Source organism: Oncorhynchus masou, unplaced genomic scaffold (assembly GCF_036934945.1).
Source record: "Oncorhynchus masou masou isolate Uvic2021 unplaced genomic scaffold, UVic_Omas_1.1 unplaced_scaffold_1525, whole genome shotgun sequence".
NCBI lineage: Eukaryota > Metazoa > Chordata > Actinopteri > Salmoniformes > Salmonidae > Oncorhynchus > Oncorhynchus masou.
Genome location: NW_027005279.1, coordinates 18,890 through 39,429, shown reverse-complemented (window position 1 = coordinate 39,429; position 20,540 = coordinate 18,890). Strand labels below are relative to the sequence as shown.

General features: G+C 51.1%; 1 protein-coding gene across 1 annotated transcript in view; it reads left to right on the top strand.

Annotated features, from left to right (window-relative positions):
* Nucleotides 1-17,488, top strand: part of LOC135531125 (junctophilin-3-like) — a 45,829-nt gene extending 28,341 nt beyond the window's left edge. The window contains exons 2-3 of the mRNA XM_064959241.1: nt 16,459-16,746; nt 16,980-17,488. Of these exons, the coding sequence (XP_064815313.1) occupies nt 16,459-16,746; nt 16,980-17,488 (797 nt within the window). The remainder of the gene's footprint in view (nt 1-16,458; nt 16,747-16,979) is intronic.
* The last annotated feature ends 3,052 nt before the right edge of the window (nt 17,489-20,540 follow it).

The following is a 20,540-nucleotide window of genomic DNA, read 5'->3' as shown; positions in this document are numbered from 1 at the left end:
CTGGATCTGGGCTAGCTGAATCAGAGAGGAGTCCCTGCAGACTGGCACTAGATCCTAGAGAACATTCAGGACTCTGACTGGATCTGGGCTAGCTGAATCAGAGAGGAGTCCCTGCTGACTGGCACTAGATCCTAGAGAACATTCAGGACTCTGTCTGGATCTGGGCTAGGCCCTATGTGTGTGTGCAATCTTTACAAAGACAGAGTATGTAGGCTATATTGCTATTTCCAGTTCTGTAATAAAGTGATGTGAAAGCAGAACACTTAATGTGGGCTAGCAGTATAGTACATGTTACCACGCAAAGACAAACAATGATGCTGCCAGTAATGTCAGCTAACTGAAATGCATCAGTGTTTTTACATGTATATAGCATCTGACTGCCTGCCACCATCTTATCTGAAGCCTGTTGAATTGTTATATCCTCTCAGCATCTCTATTCCCCCTCCTCTATTCCCCCTCCTCTATTCCCCTCTCCCCTATTCTCCCTCCTCTATTCCTCTCTCCTCTATTCTTCCTCATCTATTCCCCATCCTCTATTCTTCCTCCTCTATTCCCCCTCTATTCCCCCTCCTCTATTCCTCCTCCTCTATTCTTCCTCCTCTATTCCCCTCTCCTCTATTCTTCCTCCTCTATTCCCCTCTCCTCTATTCTTCCTCCTCTATTCCTCTCTCCTCTATTCCCCCTCCTCTATTCTTCTTCCTCTATTCCCCCTCCTCTATTCCCCCTCCTCTATTCTTCCTCCTCTATTCCCCCTCCTCTATTCCCCCTCCTCTATTCTTCCTCCTCTATTCCCCCTCCTCTATTCCCCTCTCCTCTATTCCCCCTCCTCTATTCTTCCTCCTCTATTCCCCCGCCTCTATTACACCTCCTCTATTCTTCCTCCTCTATTCCCCTCTCCTCTATTCCCCCTCCTCTATTCATCCTCATCTATTCCCCCTCCTCTCTCTCCCCCTCTATTCTTCCTCCTCTATTCCCCTCTCCTCTATTCTTCCTCCTCTATTCACCCCCTCTATGCCTTCTCCTCTATGCCTCCTCCTCTATTCCCCCTCCTCTATTCCCCCCTTCTCTATTCATCCCTCCTCTATTCCCCCTCCTCTATTCCTCCTCCTCTATTCCCCCTGCTCTATTCCCCCTGCTCTATTCCCCCTCCTCTATCCCCCCTCCTATATTCTTCCCTCTTCTATTCTCCCTCCCCTATTCCCCCTCCTCTATTCCTCCTCCTCTATTCTTCCTCCTCTATTCCCCTCTCCTCTATTCTTCCTCCTCTATTCCCCTCTCCTCTATTCTTCCTCCTCTATTCCCCTCTCCTCTATTCCCCCTCCTCTATTCTTCCTCCTCTATTCCCCCTCCCTCTATTCCCCCTCCTCTATTCCCCCTCCTCTATTCCCCCTCCTCTATTCCCCCTCCTCTATTCCCCCTCCTCTATTCTTTCTCCTCTATTCCCCCTCCTCTATTCTTCCTCCTCTATTCCTCTCTCCTCTATTCCCCCTCCTCTATTCCCCCTCCTCTATTCCCCCTCCTCTATTCCCCCTCCTCTATTCCCCCTCCTCTATTCCCCCTCCTCTATTCCCCCTCCTCTATTCCCCCTCCTCTATATCCCCTCCTCTATTCTTCCTCCTCTATTCCCCTCTCTTCTATTCCCCCTCCTCTATTCTTCCTCCTCTATTCCCCTCCTCTATTCTTCCTCCTCTATTCCCCCTCCTCTATATCCCCTCCTCTATTCTTCCTCCTTTATTCCCCTCTCCTCTATTCCCCCTCCTTTATTCTTCCTCCTCTATTCCTCTCTCCTCTATTCCCCCTCCTCTATTCTTCCTCCTCTATTCCCCCTCCTCTATTCCCCCTCCTCTATTCCTCCTCCTCTATTCCCCCTCCTCTATTCCCCCTTCTCTATTCTTCCTCCTCTATTCCCCCTCCTCTATATCCCCTTCTCTATTCTTCCTCCTCTATTCCCCCTCCTCTATTCTTCCTCCTCTATTCTCCCTCCTCTATTCCCCCTCCTCTATTCTTCCTCCTCTATTCCCCCACCTCTATTCCCCCTCCTCTATTCTTCCTTCTCTATTCCCCCTCCTCTATTTCCCCTCCTCTATTCCCCCTCCTCTATTCCTCCTCCTCTATTCCTCCTCCTCTATTCCTCCTCCTCTATTCCCCCTCCTCCATCTACCTCCTCTATTCCCCCTCCTCTATTCTTCCTCTATTCCTCCTCCTCTATTCCCCCTCCTCTATTCTTCCTCCTCCCTATTCCTCCTCCTCTATTTCTTCCTACTATATACATATCCATTCTTTCTCCCCCATCCCTCTCTCGCTCTCTGCATTATACCACAGACGCCTCTGTACTGTAAATCGCCATGGTAACGCAGGACAGCAGGTCAGCCTGTCACTGGAGACTCTCTCTGTGTTCTGCGCCCTGATTGGTGCTTTGGCATTGTCACTGGGGTTTTCTGACTTGGGCGCAAAGGGACAGTTTGAAATTGACTGAGGTGGGCCGGTCCAAAATAAGGGAGGTTTGTCTAGCTTTTTGTTTTGCTTTGGGGAGTGATGGGGGATTTTTATTTATTTGTATTATTAGGCACAGGGGAGGGTAGTGCATTTTCTCCTGGTTTACATTCCCATTTTGCAGGTTTAACAAAATATTTTCTTCAATATAGCCACGTTTCCTAATCTGCCTGCACGCTCCTCCCCTATCAAGGTGTTTTGGTATTTCCCTTATGCTCTACACTTTTCTACACGTTTAGTATACAGTCAACTCTATCCTGCCCTCTGTACACAGTGACAATAGTGGTAGGTGGATCGTTTGTCCAGATCCGCAAAAGGTTAACTAGCAATCATGCCACACATAAAATCATTCAAATCTGCATCAATTTTCTATATAAATCCACAAGAACGTAGAGGAATAACTGATTGGCAGCGGAGAGGCCAGCTACAGAGGAGAGGCCAGCTACAGAGGAGAGGCCAGGTACAGAGGAGAGACCAGGTACAGCGGAGAGGCCAGGTGCAGAGGAGTGACCAGGTGCAGAGGAGTGACCAGGTGCAGAGGAGTGACCAGGTGCAGAGGAGAGGACAGCTACAGAGGAGAGGCCAACTACAGAGGAGAGTCCAGCTACAGAGGAGAGGCCAGGTGCAGAGGAGAGGCCAGCTACAGATGAGAGGCCAGCTACAGAGGAGAGGCCAGATGCAAAGGAGAGGCCAGGTGCAGTGGAGAGGCCAGGTACAGAGAAGAGGCCAGGTGAAGTGGAGAGGCCAGGTGCAGTGGAGAGGCCAGGTACAGAGGAGAGGCCAGGTACAGAGGAGAGGCCAGGTGCAGAGGAGAGGCCAGGTACAAAGGAGAGGCCAGGTACAGAGGAGGCCAGGTACAGAGGAGAGGCCAGGTGTAGAGGAGAGGCCAGGTACAGAGGAGAGGCCAGGTACAGAGGGAGAGGCCAGGCGCAGAGGAGAGGCCAGGTACAGAGGAGAGGCCAGGTGCAGAGGAGAGGCCAGGTGCAGAGGAGAGGCCAGGTGCAGAGGAGAGGCCAGGTGCAGAGGAGGGCCAGGTGCAGAGGAGAGGCCAGGTGTAGAGGAGAGGCCAGGTGTAGGGGAGAGGCCAGGTGCAGAGGAGAGCCAGGTGCAGAGGAGAGGCCAGGTACAGAGGAGAGGCCAGGTACAGAGGAGAGGCCAGGTGCAGAGGAGAGGCCAGGTGCAGTGGAGAGGCCATCCTAGACTAGCCTTACACATAAAAGAAGAGTGAAGACACGCAGCTCAAACAAATGTAATTTACTGTACATAGGATTCCCTCATATAGAGAGTGGGTCCACCCTATTGGCAGGATGCATTATGGGGGTTTTCCTTTCACGCCAATGACCGGTTTCACTCCCTTGTCCTGCCGTTCGGTGCGTTGGTGTCATAAGTGGGAATACCAAAAGGCTCAAATATATTGGTGAGGTCGCTAGGTGTTGTACAGAAGATGTTTAGTATTATTAAAATGGGTACAACTTTTATTCGATTTTTATGATGATTTTTTTCTCTTTCGCTGGCTCGCCTCTCTTTTTAAAATAACGTATCAGCTAATTACATTTGTATGGCTTTAGTGACAATGATCCCCATAAACTAGCCTACGACACAATGGGTGATCCTAGCCTCCTCGCTAGACTAGTCTACAACAACACAATGATCTTCCCTAAACTAGCCTATGACACAATGATCCTCCCTGCACTAGACTAGTCTACAACACCACAATGATCTTCCCTAAACTAGCCTATGACACAATGATCCTCTCTAGACTAGCCTACAACACCACAATGATCCTCCCTAGACTAGTCTACAACAACACAATGATCCTCCCTAGACTAGCCTACAACAACACAATGATCCTCCCTAGACTAGACTAGCCTACATAACCACAATGATCATTCCCTAGACTAGCTTTAACAACAATGATCCTCCCTAGACTAGCCTACAACAACACAATGATCCTCCCTAGACTAGCCTACAACACCACAATGATCCTCCCTCGACTAGTCTACAACAACACAATGATCCTCTCTAGACTAGCCTACAACACCACAATGATCCTCCAGACTAGCCTACATAATCACAATGATCCTCCCTAGACTAGCCTACATAATCACAATGATCCTCCCTAGACTAGCCTACAACACCACAATGATCCTCCCTAGACTAGCCTACAACAACACAATGATCCTCCCTAGACTAGTCTACAACACCACAATGATCCTCCCTAGACTAGCCTACAACAACACAATGATCCTCCCTAGACTAGACTAGCCTACATAACCACAATGATCCTCCCTAGACTAGCCTACAACACCACAATGATCCTCCCTAGACTAGCCTACAACACCACAATGATCCTCCCTCGACTAGACTACAACAACACAATGATCCTCTCTAGACTAGCCTACAACACCACAATGATCCTCCCTAGACTAGTCTACAACAACACAATGATCCTCCCTAGACTAGCCTACAACAACACAATGATCCTCCCTAGACTAGCCTACAACAACACAATGATCCTCCCTAGACTAGCCTACAACACCACAATGATCCTCCTAGACTAGCCTACAACAACACAATGATCCTCCCTAAACTAGCCTACATAATCACAATGATCCTCCCTAAACTAGTCTACAACAACACAATGATCCTCCTAAACTAGCCTACAACAACACAATGATCCTCCCTAAACTAGCCTACAACACCACAATGATCCTCCCTAGACTAGCCTACATAATCACAATGATCCTCTCTAGACTAGCCTACATAATCACAATGATCCTCCCTAGACTAGCCTACATAATCACAATGATCCTCCCTAGACTAGCCTACATAACCACATTAAAATGAATACTGCATTATTGTTTTCAAGTGAGTGAAATGCTGTGAACTGAAGTGAAAATGTCATTGAATAATGGCGCAAAAGCCCCGATATTTGAATGTTTCATTCCGTCTGGATGAATTGTGGCTCTACTCCTGATCTCGATAAGGCACCGTACAGGACAGTCTGGCTGTATTTTCCCTCTGATACGCTGTCTGCTGCCCGTCGTCATTCTCCCAAGTCGTCCTACATTGTGTAGCCACACAGTCTCATGCGCCCAGCAGGCCCAGTTATTCAGGAAAGATTAACGTAGCGTTCTGCCTCCTTAACAATCAGAGTAGCTATTCCTTGACCTCAAACGCTTCAATATTGTCTAAATATTGGTCACTTAACTTAACTTTTAAAATGTATTCATTTCACTCGGCTACTTAAAAGGTGTCCTGTAGGCTAACTGCGCATGTTCATCCACTCCAATGTAATATAAAGAGACATCTGCCCCCCCCCAACACACACAGTAAATGTCAAACTGTCCCTAATCTAGGCCGTTTGAAAACCAAAGCAACTCCATTGCACTAAACCGGGATGAGCCGAGAGAGGCAGGGAGGGGTGCTGGGGGAAGGAAGAGAGGGGTAGAGTGAGGGAGGAAGAGAGGTAGGTAGAGTGAGAGAGGAAGGAAGAGAGAGGGGGTAGAGTGAGAGAGGAAGGAAGAGAGGGGGTAGAGTGAGGAGGAAGAGAGGGAGGTAGAGTGAGGGAGGAAGGAAGAGAGGGGGTAGAGTGAGAGAGGGAGGAAGGAAGAGAGGGAGGTAGAGTGAGGGAGGAAGAGGGAGGTAGAGTGAGGGGAGGAAGGAAGGAGGTAGAGTGAGAGAGGAAGGAAGAGAGGGGGTAGAGTGAGGGGGAAGAGAGGTAGGTAGAGTGAGGGAGGAAGAGGGAGGTAAGAGTGAGGAAGGAAGAGAGGGGGATAGAGTGAGGAGGAAGAGAGGGGGTAAGAGTGAGGAGGAAGAGAGGTAAAGTAGAGTGAGGGAGGAAGAGAGGAGGTAGAGTGGGGAGGAAGAGAGGGAGGTGGGTGAGGGAGGAAGAGAGGGAGGTAGAGTGAGAGAGGAAGGAAGAGGGGGTAGAGTGAGGAGGAAGAGAGGGAGGTAGAGTGAGGGAGGAAGAAAGGTAGGTAGAGTGAGGGAGGAAGAGAGGGAGGTAGAGTGAGGAAGGAAGAGAGGGGGATAGAGTGAGGGAGGAAGAGAGGGGGGTAGAGTGAGGGAGGAAGAGAGGGAGGTAGAGTGAGGGAGGAAGAGAGGTAGGTAGAGTGAGGGAGGAAGAGACGGAGGTAGAGTGAGGAAGGAAGAGAGGGGGAAAGAGTGAGGGAGGAAGAGAGGTAGGTAGAGTGAGAGAGGAAGGAAGAGAGGGGTAGAGTGAGGGGAGGAAGAGAGGGGAGGTAAGTGAGGGAGGAAGAAAGGTAGGTAGAGTGAGGGAGGAAGAGAGGGAGGTAGAGTGAGGAAGGAAGAGAGGGGGATAGAGTGAGGGAGGAAGAGAGGGGGGTAGAGTGAGGGAGGAAGAGAGGTAAGTAGAGTGAGGGAGGAAGAGAGGGAGGTAGAGTGAGGGAGGAAGAGAGGGAGGTGGAGTGAGGGAGGAAGAGAGGGAGGTAGAGTGAGGGAGGAAAAGAGGGAGGTAGAGTGAGGGAAGAAGAGAGGTAGGTAGAGTGAGGGAGGAAGCGAGGGAGGTAGAGTGCAGGAGGGAGGAAGAGAGGTAGGTAGAGTGAGGGAGGGAAGAGAGGAGGTAGAGTGAGGGAGGAAGAGAGGTAGGTAGAGTGAGGGAGGAAGAGAGAGAGAGGTAAAGTGAGGGAGGAAGTGAGGAGGTAGAGTGAGGAAGGAAGATAGGTAGGTAGAGTGAGGGAGGAAGAGAGGTAGGTGGAGTGAGGGAGGAAGAGAGGTAGGTAGAGTGAGGGAGGAAGAGAGGAAGGTAGAGTGAGGGAGGGAGGAAGAGGTAGGTGGAGTGAGGGAGGAAGAGAGATAGGTAGAGTGAGGAGGAAGAGAGGGAGGTAGAGTGAGGGAGGGAGGAAGAGAGGGAGGTAGAGTGAGGGAGGAAGAGAGGTAGGTAGAGTGAGGGAGGAAGAGAGGGAGGTAAAGTGAGGGAGGAAGAGAGGTAGGTGGATTGAGGGAGGAAGGGAGTTAGGTAGAGTGAGGGAGGAAGAGAGGAAGGTAGAGTGAGGAAGGAAGAGAGGTAGGTAGAGTGAGGGAGGGAGGAATAGAGGGATGTAGAGTGAGGGAGGAAGAGAGGTAGGTAGAGTGAGGGAGGAAGAGAGGTAGGTAGAGTGAGGGAGGAAGAGAGGTAGGTAGAGTGAGGGAGGAAGAGAGGGAGGTAGAGTGAGGGAGGAAGAGAGGGAGGCAGAGTGAGGGAGGAAGAGAGGGAGGTAGAGTGAGGGAGAGGGAGGAAGAAGGGGAGGTAGAGTGAGGGAGGAAGAGAGGTAGGTAGAGTGAGGGAGGAAGAGAGGAAGGGGTAGAGTGAGGGAGGAAGAGAGGTAGGTAGAGTGAGGGAGGAAGAGAGGGAGGTAGAGGAGAGGAAGAGAGGGAGGAAGAGTGAGGGAGGAAGAGAGGAGGTAGTGTGAGGAGGAAGAGGTGGGTTGAGTGAGGGAGGAAGAGAGGTAGGTAGAGTGAGGGAGGAAGAGAGGTAGGTAAAGTGAGGGAGGAAGGAAGGTAGGTAGAGTGAGGGAGGGAGAGAGGTAGGTAGAGTGAGGGAGGAAGAGGTAGGTAGAGTGAGGGAGGAAGCCCCGAGGAGGCAGAGTGAGGGAGGAAGAGAGGGAGGTAGATTGAGGGAGGAAGAGAGGTAGAGATAGGGAAAGGTAGAGAGGGAGGTAGAATGAGGGAGGAAGAGAGGTAGGGTAGAGTGAGGAAGGAAGAGAGGGAGGTAGATAGAGGGAGGAAGAGATCTAGGTAGAGTGGGGAGGGAGGAAGAGAGGGAGGTAGAGTGAGGGAGGAAGAGGTAGAGTGAGTGAGGGAGGGAGAGAGGTAGGCAGAGTGAGGGAGGAAGAGAGGTAGGTAGAGTGAGGGAGGAAGAGAGGGAGGTAGAGTGAGGGAGGAAGAGAGGGAGGTAGAGTGAGGGAGGAAGAGAGGTAGATAGGGAAAGGTCGAGAGGGAGGTAGAGTGAGGGAGGAAGAGAGGTAGGTAGAGTGAGGGAGGAAGAGAGGGAGGTAGAGTGAGGGAGGAAGAGAGGTAGAGATTGAGGGAATGTCGAGAGGGAGGTAGAGTGAGGGAGGCAGAGAGGTAGGTAGAGTGAGGGAGGAAGGAAGAGGTAGGTAGAGTGTTGGAGGAAGAGGTAGGTAGAGTGAGGGAGGAAGAGAGGGAGGTAGAGTGAGGAGGAGGAGAGGTAGAGTAGAGTGAGGGAGGGAGGAAGAGAGGTAGGTAGAGTGAGGGAGGAGGGAGGAAGAGAGGGAGGTAGAGTGAGGGAGGAAGAGGTAGGTAGAGTGAGGAAGGAAGAGGGGAGGTAGAGTGAGGGAGGAAGAGAGGGAGGTAGAGTGAGGAAGGAAGAGAGGTAGGTAGAGTGAGGGAGGGAGGAAGAGAGGGAGGTAGAGTGAGGGAGGAAGAGAGGTAGGTAGAGTGAGGGAGGAAGAGATCTAGGTAGAGTGAGGAAGGAAGAGAGGTAGGTAGAGAGAGGGAGGAGGAGAGGTAGGTAGAGTGAGGGAGGGAGGAAGAGAGGTAGGTAGAGTGAGGGAGGAAGAGAGGGAGGTAGAGTGAGGGAGGAAGAGCGGTAGGCAGAGTGAGGGAGGAAGAGAGGGAGGTAGAGTGAGGGAGGAAGAGAGGGAGATAGAGAGAGGGAGGTAAAGTGAGGGAGGAAGAGAGGAAGAGATAGTGATATAGTGAAAGGTAGAGAGAGAGGGGTCAATAAGTGATGCAGAGGGGACCATGGAAACCAGATCCGTAGCTGCTGTATTGGTGTCGCTAGAGGTTGTTTAACAGCGTAGCCTGTAGTCTAATATCAGATGTACCGCAATGGTTTACATACCAGCAGATAACCTTGGTGTTATTTGGTTTATGAAGTAGCGGAGGCGACCGTAATAACACTCCAGAATTAGATAAAAAATAAATAAAAATAAAGACTGCGTCACGAGAGAGAGCACCTCTCTCTCTTCGGTCTCTCACCTGGGAGATTAATATAGCACGAACGAGCTGACACATTTTCCACAACCCAATAAACGTGCTATTGTCGCTATACCAACAGCTACACATGTAATATTGTGTGGAGTGTCGGCTAAAAACATGAATCGGTATTTACATGGGGTCGGCGCAGCATAGCTTTGTCTATTGCGATCTGCATTTCAGCACCATGGACAGGTCCCGATCTCTTAAACTTTGACAGACACACCACAGCGAAGGTTCACGACATGTCATTCCTCTGTTTTTAGATGATTGAAATGGAGGTGAAATACCGTTTATTAGGCCTATCCCGGCACTAAACGTGTATATGTTCGCGTTAAAAGCCTCACTACTGAAATGAGATGGAAACGCTCTTTAAACAATCCACTGTATAAAACAACATAAGATTAAACGGATCATTATTTGCGGTCGGGCTTCAGCCAAGTTGTGAAATAAAACCTGATATCTTAGTTTTAATCAATGGAAAATGAAAAACATGATTTTGCCTGAGGTAGAGAGCATTGCGGTCCGTGATATTTAACCTGTTATCATAACATGATGTGCTGTCCATGATATTTAAACGGTTGTCGTGGCGTGTTGTCATGACGTGATGTGCGGTCCATGATATTTAAACTGTTGTCATGACGTGATGTAATTACAATCAAGACATGGGTGGAATAAAGAATGTTTATCTTAAACAAATATAAATGAAACAAGGTTTTCATCACTATTGATGTTTATTGCTTTGAACTGAACAAATTGGAAGGACAGATTTTACATACACTATTTTATGGAAATGATAAATGAGCCCCATTGAACACAAAGTAAGGCCAGTTGACACACCACATGAGAGACAGAGTTTCTGTGTTTTGCAAGTGTATTTATATAAGTGCACAAGACGAGACCCAGATGCAGACACACAATCCAACACGCAGACACACAATCCAACACGCAGACACACAATCCAACACGCAGACACGCAATCCAACACGCAGACACACAATCCAACACGCAGACACGCAATCCAACACGCAGACACACAATCCAACACGCAGACACACAATCCAACACGCAGACACGCAATCAACACGCAGACACACAATCCAACACGCAGACACACAATCCAACACGCAGACACACAATCCAACACGCAGACACACAATCCAACACGCAGACACGCAATCCAACACGCAGACACGCAATCCAACACGCAGACACGCAATCCAACACGCAGACACACAATCCAACACGCAGACACACAATCCAACACGCAGACACACAATCCAACACGCAGACACACAATCCAACACGCAGACACGCAATCCAACACGCAGACACACAATCCAACACGCAGACACACAATCCAACACGCAGACACACAATCCAACACGCAGACACACAATCCAACACGCAGACACACAATCCAACACGCAGACACACAATCCAACACGCAGACACGCAATCCAACACGCAGACACGCATTCCAAAAGGGGGAGGCAAGAGAATGGTCGTGGACAGGCAAAAGGTCAAACCCAGTTCAGAGTCCAGGAGGTACAGAGTGGCAGGCAGGCTCGAGATCAGGGTAGGCAGAATGTTCAGGTAGGCTCGAGGTCAGGGCAGGCAGGCTCGAGGTCAGGGCAGGCAGAGTGGTCAGGCAGGCTCGAGGTCAGGGCAGGCAGAATGGTCAGGCAGGCTCGAGGTCAGGGAAGGCAGAACGGTCAGGCAGGCTCAAGGTCAGGGCAGGCAGAATGGTCAGGCAGGCAGGTACAGAGTGGCAGGCAGGCTCGAGGTCAGGGCAGGCAGAATGGTCAGGCAGGCTCGAGGTCAGGGCAGGCAGAATGGTCAGGCAGGCTCGAGGTCAGGGCAGGCAGAACGGTCAGGCAGGCTCGAGGTCAGGGCGAGGTCAGGGGGCAGGCAGAATGCTCGAGGTCAGGGCAGGCAGAATGGTCAGGTAGGCGGGTACGGAGTCCAGGAAACGGACAAAGGGTCAAAAAATCATGAGGACTAGAAAAAGAGAAGAGGAGCAGGAGTAAGGAAAAACGCTGGTTGACTTGAAAAACATACAAGACGAACTGGCACAGAGAGACAGGAAACACAGGGATAAATACACTGACACAGAGAGACAGGAAACACAGGGATAAATACACTGGCACAGAGAGACAGGAAACACAGGGATAAATACACTGGGACAGAGAGACAGGAAACACAGGGATAAATACACTGGTGCAGAGAGACAGGAAACACAGGGATAAATACACTGGGGCACAGAGACAGGAAACACAGGGATAAATACACTGGGGCACAGAGACAGGAAACACAGGGATAAATGGAAAATAAGCGACACCTGGAGGGGGTGGAGACAATCACAAGACAGGTGAAACAGATCAGCGTGTGACAATTCATTGCACTTGATGTATGTGTACTGTGACTTCCTGTCTATCTTGGGCCCACACACATCGCAACGCTTCTTCTTGTTGCTTGTGGCTGTAATGTAGAATAATGAAAACTCCTAGTTCAGGGATTTTACTAACATCTCACTCACATCTATGGTTACAGCAAGCCAAGGTAGGAGAGTCAGACACACACACATGCAACAACATCGCTCACACTTACTTCCTGTATTGGAGTAGTTGGTTCTGTGGGTCGGGCGGATGGGGCACCAGCATCCTCCTCCTGAATCCTCCTCACGACGGCTGCAGAGGCTGGGGTCCTTGGGATGTGACGCCTCCTCTGGGTTTGAGGTCGAGCCAATGCCTTGCCCAGCTCTTCGAGAAACATCCGCCTCTTCTGGATTTGAGGTCTAACCAATGCCTTGCCCAGCTCTTCGAGAAACATCCGCCTCCTCTGGGTTTGAGGTCGAGCCAATGCCTTGCCCAGCTCTTCGAGAAACATCCGCCTCTTCTGGATTTGAGGTCTAACCAATGCCTTGCCCAGCTCTTCGAGAAACATCCGCCTCCTCTGGGTTTGAGGTCGAGCCAATGCCTTGCCCAGCTCTTCGAGAAATATCCGCCTCCTCTGGGTTTGAGGTCTAGCCAATGCCTTGCCCAGTACTTCGAAAAACATCCGCCTCCTCTGGACTTGAGGTCTAGCCAATGCCTTGCCCAGTTCTTCGAGAAACATCCGCCTCCTCTGGGTTTGAGGTCTAGCCAATGCCTTGCCCAGCTCTTCGAGAAACATCCGCCTCCTCTGGGCTTGAGGTCTAGCCAATGCCTTGCCCAGCTCTTCGAGAAACATCCGCCTCCTCTGGACTTGAGGTCTAGCCAATGCCTTGCCCAGCTCTTCGAGAAACATCCGCCTCCTCTGGGTTTGAGGTCTAGCCAATGCCTTGCCCAGCTCTTCGAGAAAGATCCGCCTCCTCTGGATTTGAGGTCTAGCCAATGCCTTGCCCAGCTCTTTGAGAAACATCCGCCTCCTCTGGACTTGAGGTCTAGCCAATGCCTTGCCCAGCTCTTTGAGAAACATCCGCCTCCTCTGGGTTTGAGGTCTAGCCAATGCCTTGCCCAGCTCTTCGAGAAACATCCGCCTCTTCTGGATTTGAGGTCTAACCAATGCCTTGCCCAGCTCTTCGAGAAACATCCGCCTCCTCTGGGTTTGAGGTCGAGCCAATGCCTTGCCCAGCTCTTCGAGAAACATCCGCCTCCTCTGGATTTGAGGTCTAACCAATGCCTTGCCCAGCTCTTCGAGAAACATCCGCCTCCTCTGGATTTGAAGTCTAGCCAATGCCTTGCCCAGTTCTTCGAGAAATATCCGTGTCCTCTGGGTTTGAGGTCTGTTCCAATGTCTTGCCCAGTACTTCAGATGACAAACGCCTCCTCTGGACTTGAGATGTCCAGAAATGTTTGCCAGCTGTAGCCATCCGCCTCCTCTGGGTTTGAGGTCTAGCCAATGCCTTGCCCAGCTCTTCGAGAAATCCATCCGATTTCTGGGCTTGATGTTCTTGCCAATGCCTTGCCCAGTTTCTATGCATCCGACTCATGGGTTTGAAATCAAGCCAAATTTTATTTGTCACATACACATGGTTACCACATTTTTGCCTTTCTTTGGCAAGCCTTGGACAGCTCTTCGAGACGTGTCGCCGTGAACCTCTGGAATTGATAGGCCTGTTCCATGTATTCAACAGCTCTTTGGGAGCTCTGGACTTGTTTTCTCCAATGTTCCTGCTAGATTCCTCTTGAGGAAGCTCCTGTCCCAGCTTGTGCCAAGTAAAAACAAAAAGTTATTGCACTTGAGGTCTAGCCAAGTCCCTGTGTCAGCTCTTTGGAAACATCCGCATCCTTGGATTTCTCAGGGGCTCTCCATCTTGCTTCACCATAGACACTTCCGGTTCCACTGGGTATGATCAGCCTTAGACCTCTTATGTCCCCATATTGCTCTTCATATAAACACACAGTGGTTCCCTGGATTCATCCCATCATAAAAGCTCTTCTGGTCGAGAAACATCCGCCTCCTCTGGTAAACCAGGTCTAGCCAATGCCTTGCCCAGCTGACATGAGATAATCCTCCTCCTCTGGATAGGCCCAATGTTGATCTTTGGAATAAATCAAGCCATGTCTGTGATATCAGTTAGTCACTTCCTGTTACCAACTCTTGGGGGGGGGGGCTCCTCTGGTTATGCCTCTTTCCATCCATGCACCATTCCGGGGGGGACCTAATTGGTTTGTGGTGCAATGCGTGCCCTCAGATCGCCCTATAATTTGACCTCTGTTCCTCTCCTGGGTACGTTCCAGGGCCAGTGGTTGGGGGTGACCTAAATGGTTTTGTGGTGCAATCGTGCCCTCAGATCGCCCTATAATTTGAATCCCATTATGATTTCAGTTTTTTTGATGTTCCAGGGTCCAGATTGTCCCATGGTTCTATGGTGCGGACTCCTAAATATCAAATCAAATCAAATCAATTTTATTTGTCACCCATGTTACTCATTTTTTGCCTTTAGGTATGTTCCAGGGCCAGTGGTTGGGGACGTGGGGGCCGTGACACAAACAGGAATTGATAGTGTTCCATGTATTCAATACTGAGGTGGGAGCCTGGCAGATTTTCCTAATGTTCCCTGCTGACTCCTCTCCTGAGGAGTTCCAGGGCCAATGGTTGGGGGGTTGACCCTAAAAGTTGGTTTTGATGTTGTGGCCACGGAGTCCCTGTGTCATCGCCCAGGACAATCTGATCCCTGTGACTCTTCTCAGGGGCTTCCAGGGCCATCTTGCTTCACCATAGACACTTGCAGGTTCCACAATCTGACCCCTGTGACTCTCTTATAATCTGACCCCTGTGACTCTCTCCTATAATCTGACCCTGTGGTTCCCCTCCATTCTCCTCATAATCTCCCCTGTGACTCTCTCCTATAATCTGCAGTAAACCAGGTGGCTCTCTCCTATAATCCTGACCCCTGAGATAATCTCTCCTATAATCTGACACCTGTGACTCTCTCCTGGAATAATCTGACCCTGTGACTCTCTCCTATAATCTGACCCTGTGACTCTCTCCTGTAATCTGACCCCTGTGACTCTTTCCATAATCTGACCATTCCGGTGACTCTCTCCTGTAATCTGCCCCTGTGACTCTCTCCTATAATCTGACCCCTGTGACTCTCTCCTATAATCTGACCCTTGTGACGCTCTCCTGTAATCTGACCCCTGTGACCTAATTGGTTTTGTAATCTGACCCCTCCAGACTCTCTCCTATAATCTGACCCTGTGACTCTCTCCTGTAATCTGACCCCTGGGCCAGTGGTTTATAATCTGACCCCTGTGACTCTCTCCTGTAATCTGACCCCTCAGACTCTCTCCTATAATCTGACCCCTGTGACTCTCTCCTATAATCTGACCCCTGTGACTCTCTCCTATAATCTGACCCCTGTGACTCTCTCCTATAATCTGACCCCTGTGACTCTCTCCTATAATCTGACCCCTGTGACTCTCTCCTATAATCTGACCCCTGTGACTCTCTCCTATAATCTGACCCCTGTGACTCTCTCCTGTAATCTGACCCTGTGACTCTCTCCTATAATCTGACCCCTGTGACTCTCTCCTATAATCTGACCCTTGTGACTCTCTCCTGTAATCTGACCCCTGTGACTCTCTCCTGTAATCTGACCCCTGTGACTCTCTCCTAATCTGACCCCTGTGACTCTCTCCTATAATCTGACCCCTGTGACTCTCTCCTATAATCTGACCCCTGTGACTCTCTCCTGTAATCTGACCCCTGTGACTCTCTCCTATAATCTGACCCCTGTGACTCTCTCCTATAATCTGACCCCTGTGACTCTCTCCTATAATCTGACCCCTGTGACTCTCTCCTATAATCTGACCCCTGTGACTCTCTCCTATAATCTGACCCCTGTGACTCTCTCCTATAATCTGACCCCTGTGACTCTCTCCTATAATCTGACCACTGTGACTCTCTCCTGTAATCTGACCCCTGTGACTCTCTCCTATAATCTGACCCTTGTGACGCTCTCCTGTAATCTGACCCCTGTGACTCTCTCCTATAATCTGACCCCTGTGACTCTCTCCTGTAATCTGACCCCTGTGACTCTCTCCTATAATCTGACCCCTGTGACTCTCTCCTATAATCTGACCCCTGTGACTCTCTCCTGTAATCTGACCCCTGTGACTCTCTCCTATAATCTGACCCCTGTGACTCTCTCCTATAATCTGACCCCTGTGACTCTCTCCTGTAATCTGACCCCTGTGACTCTCTCCTATAATCTGACCCCTGTGACTCTCTCCTGTAATCTGACCCCTGTGACTCTCTCCTATAATCTGACCCCTGTGACTCTCTCCTGTAATCTGACCCCTGTGACCCTCTCCTATAATCTGACCCCTGTGACTCTCTCCTGTAATCTGACCCTGTGACTCTCTCCTATAATCTGACCCCTGTGACTCTCTCCTATAATCTGACCCCTGTGACTCTCTCCTATAATCTGACCCCTGTGACTCTCTCCTATAATCTGACCCCTGTGACTCTCTCCTATAATCTGACCCCTGTGACTCTCTCCTATAATCTGACCCCTGTGACTCTCCCATGTAGGTACGTTCCAGGGCCAGTGGCTGGGGGGGATGCGGCACGGCTATGGGGTCCGGCAGAGCGTACCATACGGCATGGCGGCCGTCATCCTCTACCCGCTCCGCACGTCCATAAACTCCCTCCGCTCCGAGCACAGCCACGGCCCCCCCACCCCGCTGGAGGACGGTGCCGGGACCGTCGTCTCGCCTGCCGACGCGGTGGTGGGGGGCGGGCTGGTCGGGAGTCCCGTGGGGAGGGGGGGCTTCGCTCTGACTGCGCCCAGCGAGGCGGACCGTCGAGGGAAGAGGAAAGGTGAGACTTCTGATGTGCTGTTTGTGGGCAGCTGGTCGGGCTCCATGAGCTAATACTTCAATATCCATTAGCCCTGCTTTTCTAGTAAAATCTATTGGTACTTTGACATGGACTGGATTCCCCGTTGCGTTGCGTTATTATGTCACGCTTGTGTTTGTATGTCAGTGGTCCATTTCTGTAAAGTTGCATGGTATTTTGTAGGATAAATAACGTCGTGTCGTTTCATATCCCAGGCCGTTTCCGCCAGTCGATCCTGAGTGGTCTGAAGCTGCGTCGCTCCGAGTCCAAGAGTTCCCTGGCCAGCCAGCTGAGTAAACAGAGCTCGTTCTGCAGCGAGGCCGGCATGAGCACCGTCTCCTCTGCAGCCTCCGACATCCACTCCAACGCTAGCCAGGACGGCGAGCAGGGTGCTCCTGTGGATGCCACGGTCACCGAGGCCTACGCCGGCGAGTGGCGCAGTGACCAGCGGGCGGGTTGGGGCGTGAGCCGGCGCTCCAGCGGTCTACGCTACGAGGGGGAGTGGGTGGCCAACAAGCGCCATGGTTACGGCTGTACAACGTTCCCCGACAGCACCAAAGAGGAAGGGAAGTACAAGCAGAACGCGCTGGTCAGCGGGAAGCGGAAGAACCTGATTCCTCTGAGAGCCAGTAAGATCAGGGAGAAGGTGGAGCGGGCTGTGGAAGCGGCTGAGAAGGCTGCAGACATCGCCAAGCAGAAGGCAGAGATCGCCCTGTCCAGGTGAGAAACAGACCCATGGTGTTGATCTCTGTTGCTGTGGTAACAGTAGTCGGGGTTAGAGCTAGCTGCAGACATCGCCAAGCAGAAGGCAGAGATCGCCCTGTCCAGGTGAGAAACAGACCAGTGGTGTTGATCTCTGTTGCTGTGGTAACAGTAGTCGGGGTTAGAGCTAGCTGCAGACATCGCCAAGCAGAAGGCAGAGATCGCCCTGTCCAGGTGAGAAACAGACCAGTGGTGTTGATCTCTGTTGCTGTGGTAACAGTAGTCGGGGTTAGAGCTAGCTGCAGACATCGCCAAGCAGAAGGCAGAGATCGCCCTGTCCAGGTGAGAAACAGACCCATGGTGTTGATCTCTGTTGCTGTGGTAACAGTAGTCGGGGTTAGAGCTAGCTGCAGACATCGCCAAGCAGAAGGCAGAGATCGCCCTGTCCAGGTGAGAAACAGACCAGTGGTGTTGATCTCTGTTGCTGTGGTAACAGTAGTCGGGGTTAGAGCTGGCTGCAGACATCGCCAAGCAGAAGGCAGAGATCGCCCTGTCCAGGTGAGAAACAGACCAGTGGTGTTGATCTCTGTTGCTGTGGTAACAGTAGTCGGGGTTAGAGCTAGCTGCAGACATCGCCAAGCAGAAGGCAGAGATCGCCCTGTCCAGGTGAGAAACAGACCCATGAGGTGTTGATCTCTGTTGCTGTGGTAACAGTAGTCGGGGTTAGAGCTAGCTGCAGACATCGCCAAGCAGAAGGCAGAGATCGCCCTGTCCAGGTGAGAAACAGACCCGTGGTGTTGATCTCTGTTGCTGTGGTAACAGTAGTCGGGGTTAGAGCTAGCTGCAGACATCGCCAAGCAGAAGGCAGAGATCGCCCTGTCCAGGTGAGAAACAGACCCGTGGTGTTGATCTCTGTTGCTGTGGTAACAGTAGTCGGGGTTAGAGCTAGCTGCAGACATCGCCAAGCAGAAGGCAGAGATCGCCCTGTCCAGGTGAGAAACAGACCCGTGGTGTTGATCTCTGTTGCTGTGGTAACAGTAGTCGGGGTTAGAGCTAGCTGCAGACATCGCCAAGCAGAAGGCAGAGATCGCCCTGTCCAGGTGAGAAACAGACCAGTGGTGTTGATCTCTGTTGCTGTGGTAACAGTAGTCGGGGTTAGAGCTAGCTGCAGACATCGTAAAGCAGAAGGCAGAGATCGCCCTGTCCAGGTGAGAAACAGACCAGTGGTGTTGATCTCTGTTGCTGTGGTAACAGTAGTCGGGTTAGAGCTAAGGGTAAGGTTAGGCTTCCAGATTAGGGAGCCGGAGATCTCTGTTGCTGTGGTAACAGTAGTCAGGTTAGAGCTAGGGGTAAGGTTAGGCATAGGTTAGGGAGCCGGAGATCTCTGTTGCTGTGGTAACAGTAGTCGGGTTAGAGCTAGGGGTAAGGTTGGGCTTAGGTTAGGGAACCGGAGATCTCTGTTGCTGTGGTAACAGTAGTCGGGTTAGAGCTAAGGGTAAGGTTAGGCTTAGGTTAGGGAGCAGTAGTCGGAGATTTCTGTTGCTGTGGTAACAGTAGTCGGGTTAGAGCTAGGGGTAAGGTTAGGCTTAGATTAGGGAGCCGGAGATCTCTGTTGCTGTGGTAACAGTAGTCAGGTTAGAGCTAGGGGGTAGGTTAGGCTTAGGTTAGGGGCCGGAGATCTCTGTTGCTGTGGTAACAGTGAGTCGGGTTAGAGCTAGGGTAAGGTTGGGCTTAGGTTAGGGAGCCGGAGATCTCTGTTGCTGTGGTAACAGTAGTCGGGGTTAGAGCTAGCTGCAGACATCGCCAAGCAGAAGGCAGAGATCGCCCTGTCCAGGTGAGAAACAGACCAGTGGTGTTGATCTCTGTTGCTGTGGTAACAGTAGTCGGGGTTAGAGCTAGCTGCAGACATCGCCAAGCAGAAGGCAGAGATCGCCCTGTCCAGGTGAGAAACAGACCCATGGTGTTGATCTCTGTTGCTGTGGTAACAGTAGTCGGGGTTAGAGCTAGCTGCAGACATCGCCAAGCAGAAGGCAGAGATCGCCCTGTCCAGGTGAGAAACAGACCCGTGGTGTTGATCTCTGTTGCTGTGGTAACAGTAGTCGGGGTTAGAGCTAGCTGCAGACATCGCCAAGCAGAAGGCAGAGATCGCCCTGTCCAGGTGAGAAACAGACCCGTGGTGTTGATCTCTGTTGCTGTGGTAACAGTAGTCGGGGTTAGAGCTAGCTGCAGACATCACCAAGCAGAAGGCAGAGATCGCCCTGTCCAGGTGAGAAACAGACCCGTGGTGTTGATCTCTGTTGCTGTGGTAACAGTAGTCGGGGTTAGAGCTAGCTGCAGACATCGCCAAGCAGAAGGCAGAGATCGCCCTGTCCAGGTGAGAAACAGACCCATGGTGTTGATCTCTGTTGCTGTGGTAACAGTAGTCGGGGTTAGAGCTAGCTGCAGACATCGCCAAGCAGAAGGCAGAGATCGCCCTGTCCAGGTGAGAAACAGACCCGTGGTGTTGATCTCTGTTGCTGTGGTAACAGTAGTCGGGGTTAGAGCTAGCTGCAGACATCGCCAAGCAGAAGGCAGAGATCGCCCTGTCCAGGTGAGAAACAGACCCATGGTGTTGATCTCTGTTGCTGTGGTAACAGTAGTCGGGGTTAGAGCTAGCTGCAGACATCGCCAAGCAGAAGGCAGAGATCGCCCTGTCCAGGTGAGAAACAGACCCGTGGTGTTGATCTCTGTTGCTGTGGTAACAGTAGTCGGGGTTAGAGCTAGCTGCAGACATCGCCAAGCAGAAGGCAGAGATCGCCCTGTCCAGGTGAGAAACAGACCCAGTGGTGTTGATCTCTGTTGCTGTGGTAACAGTAGTCGGGGTTAGAGCTAGCTGCAGACATCGCCAAGCAGAAGGCAGAGATCGCCCTGTCCAGGTGAGAAACAGACCCATGGTGTTGATCTCTGTTGCTGTGGTAACAGTAGTCGGGGTTAGAGCTAGCTGCAGACATCGCCAAGCAGAAGGCAGAGATCGCCCTGTCCAGGTGAGAAACAGACCAGTGGTGTTGATCTCTGTTGCTGTGGTAACAGTAGTC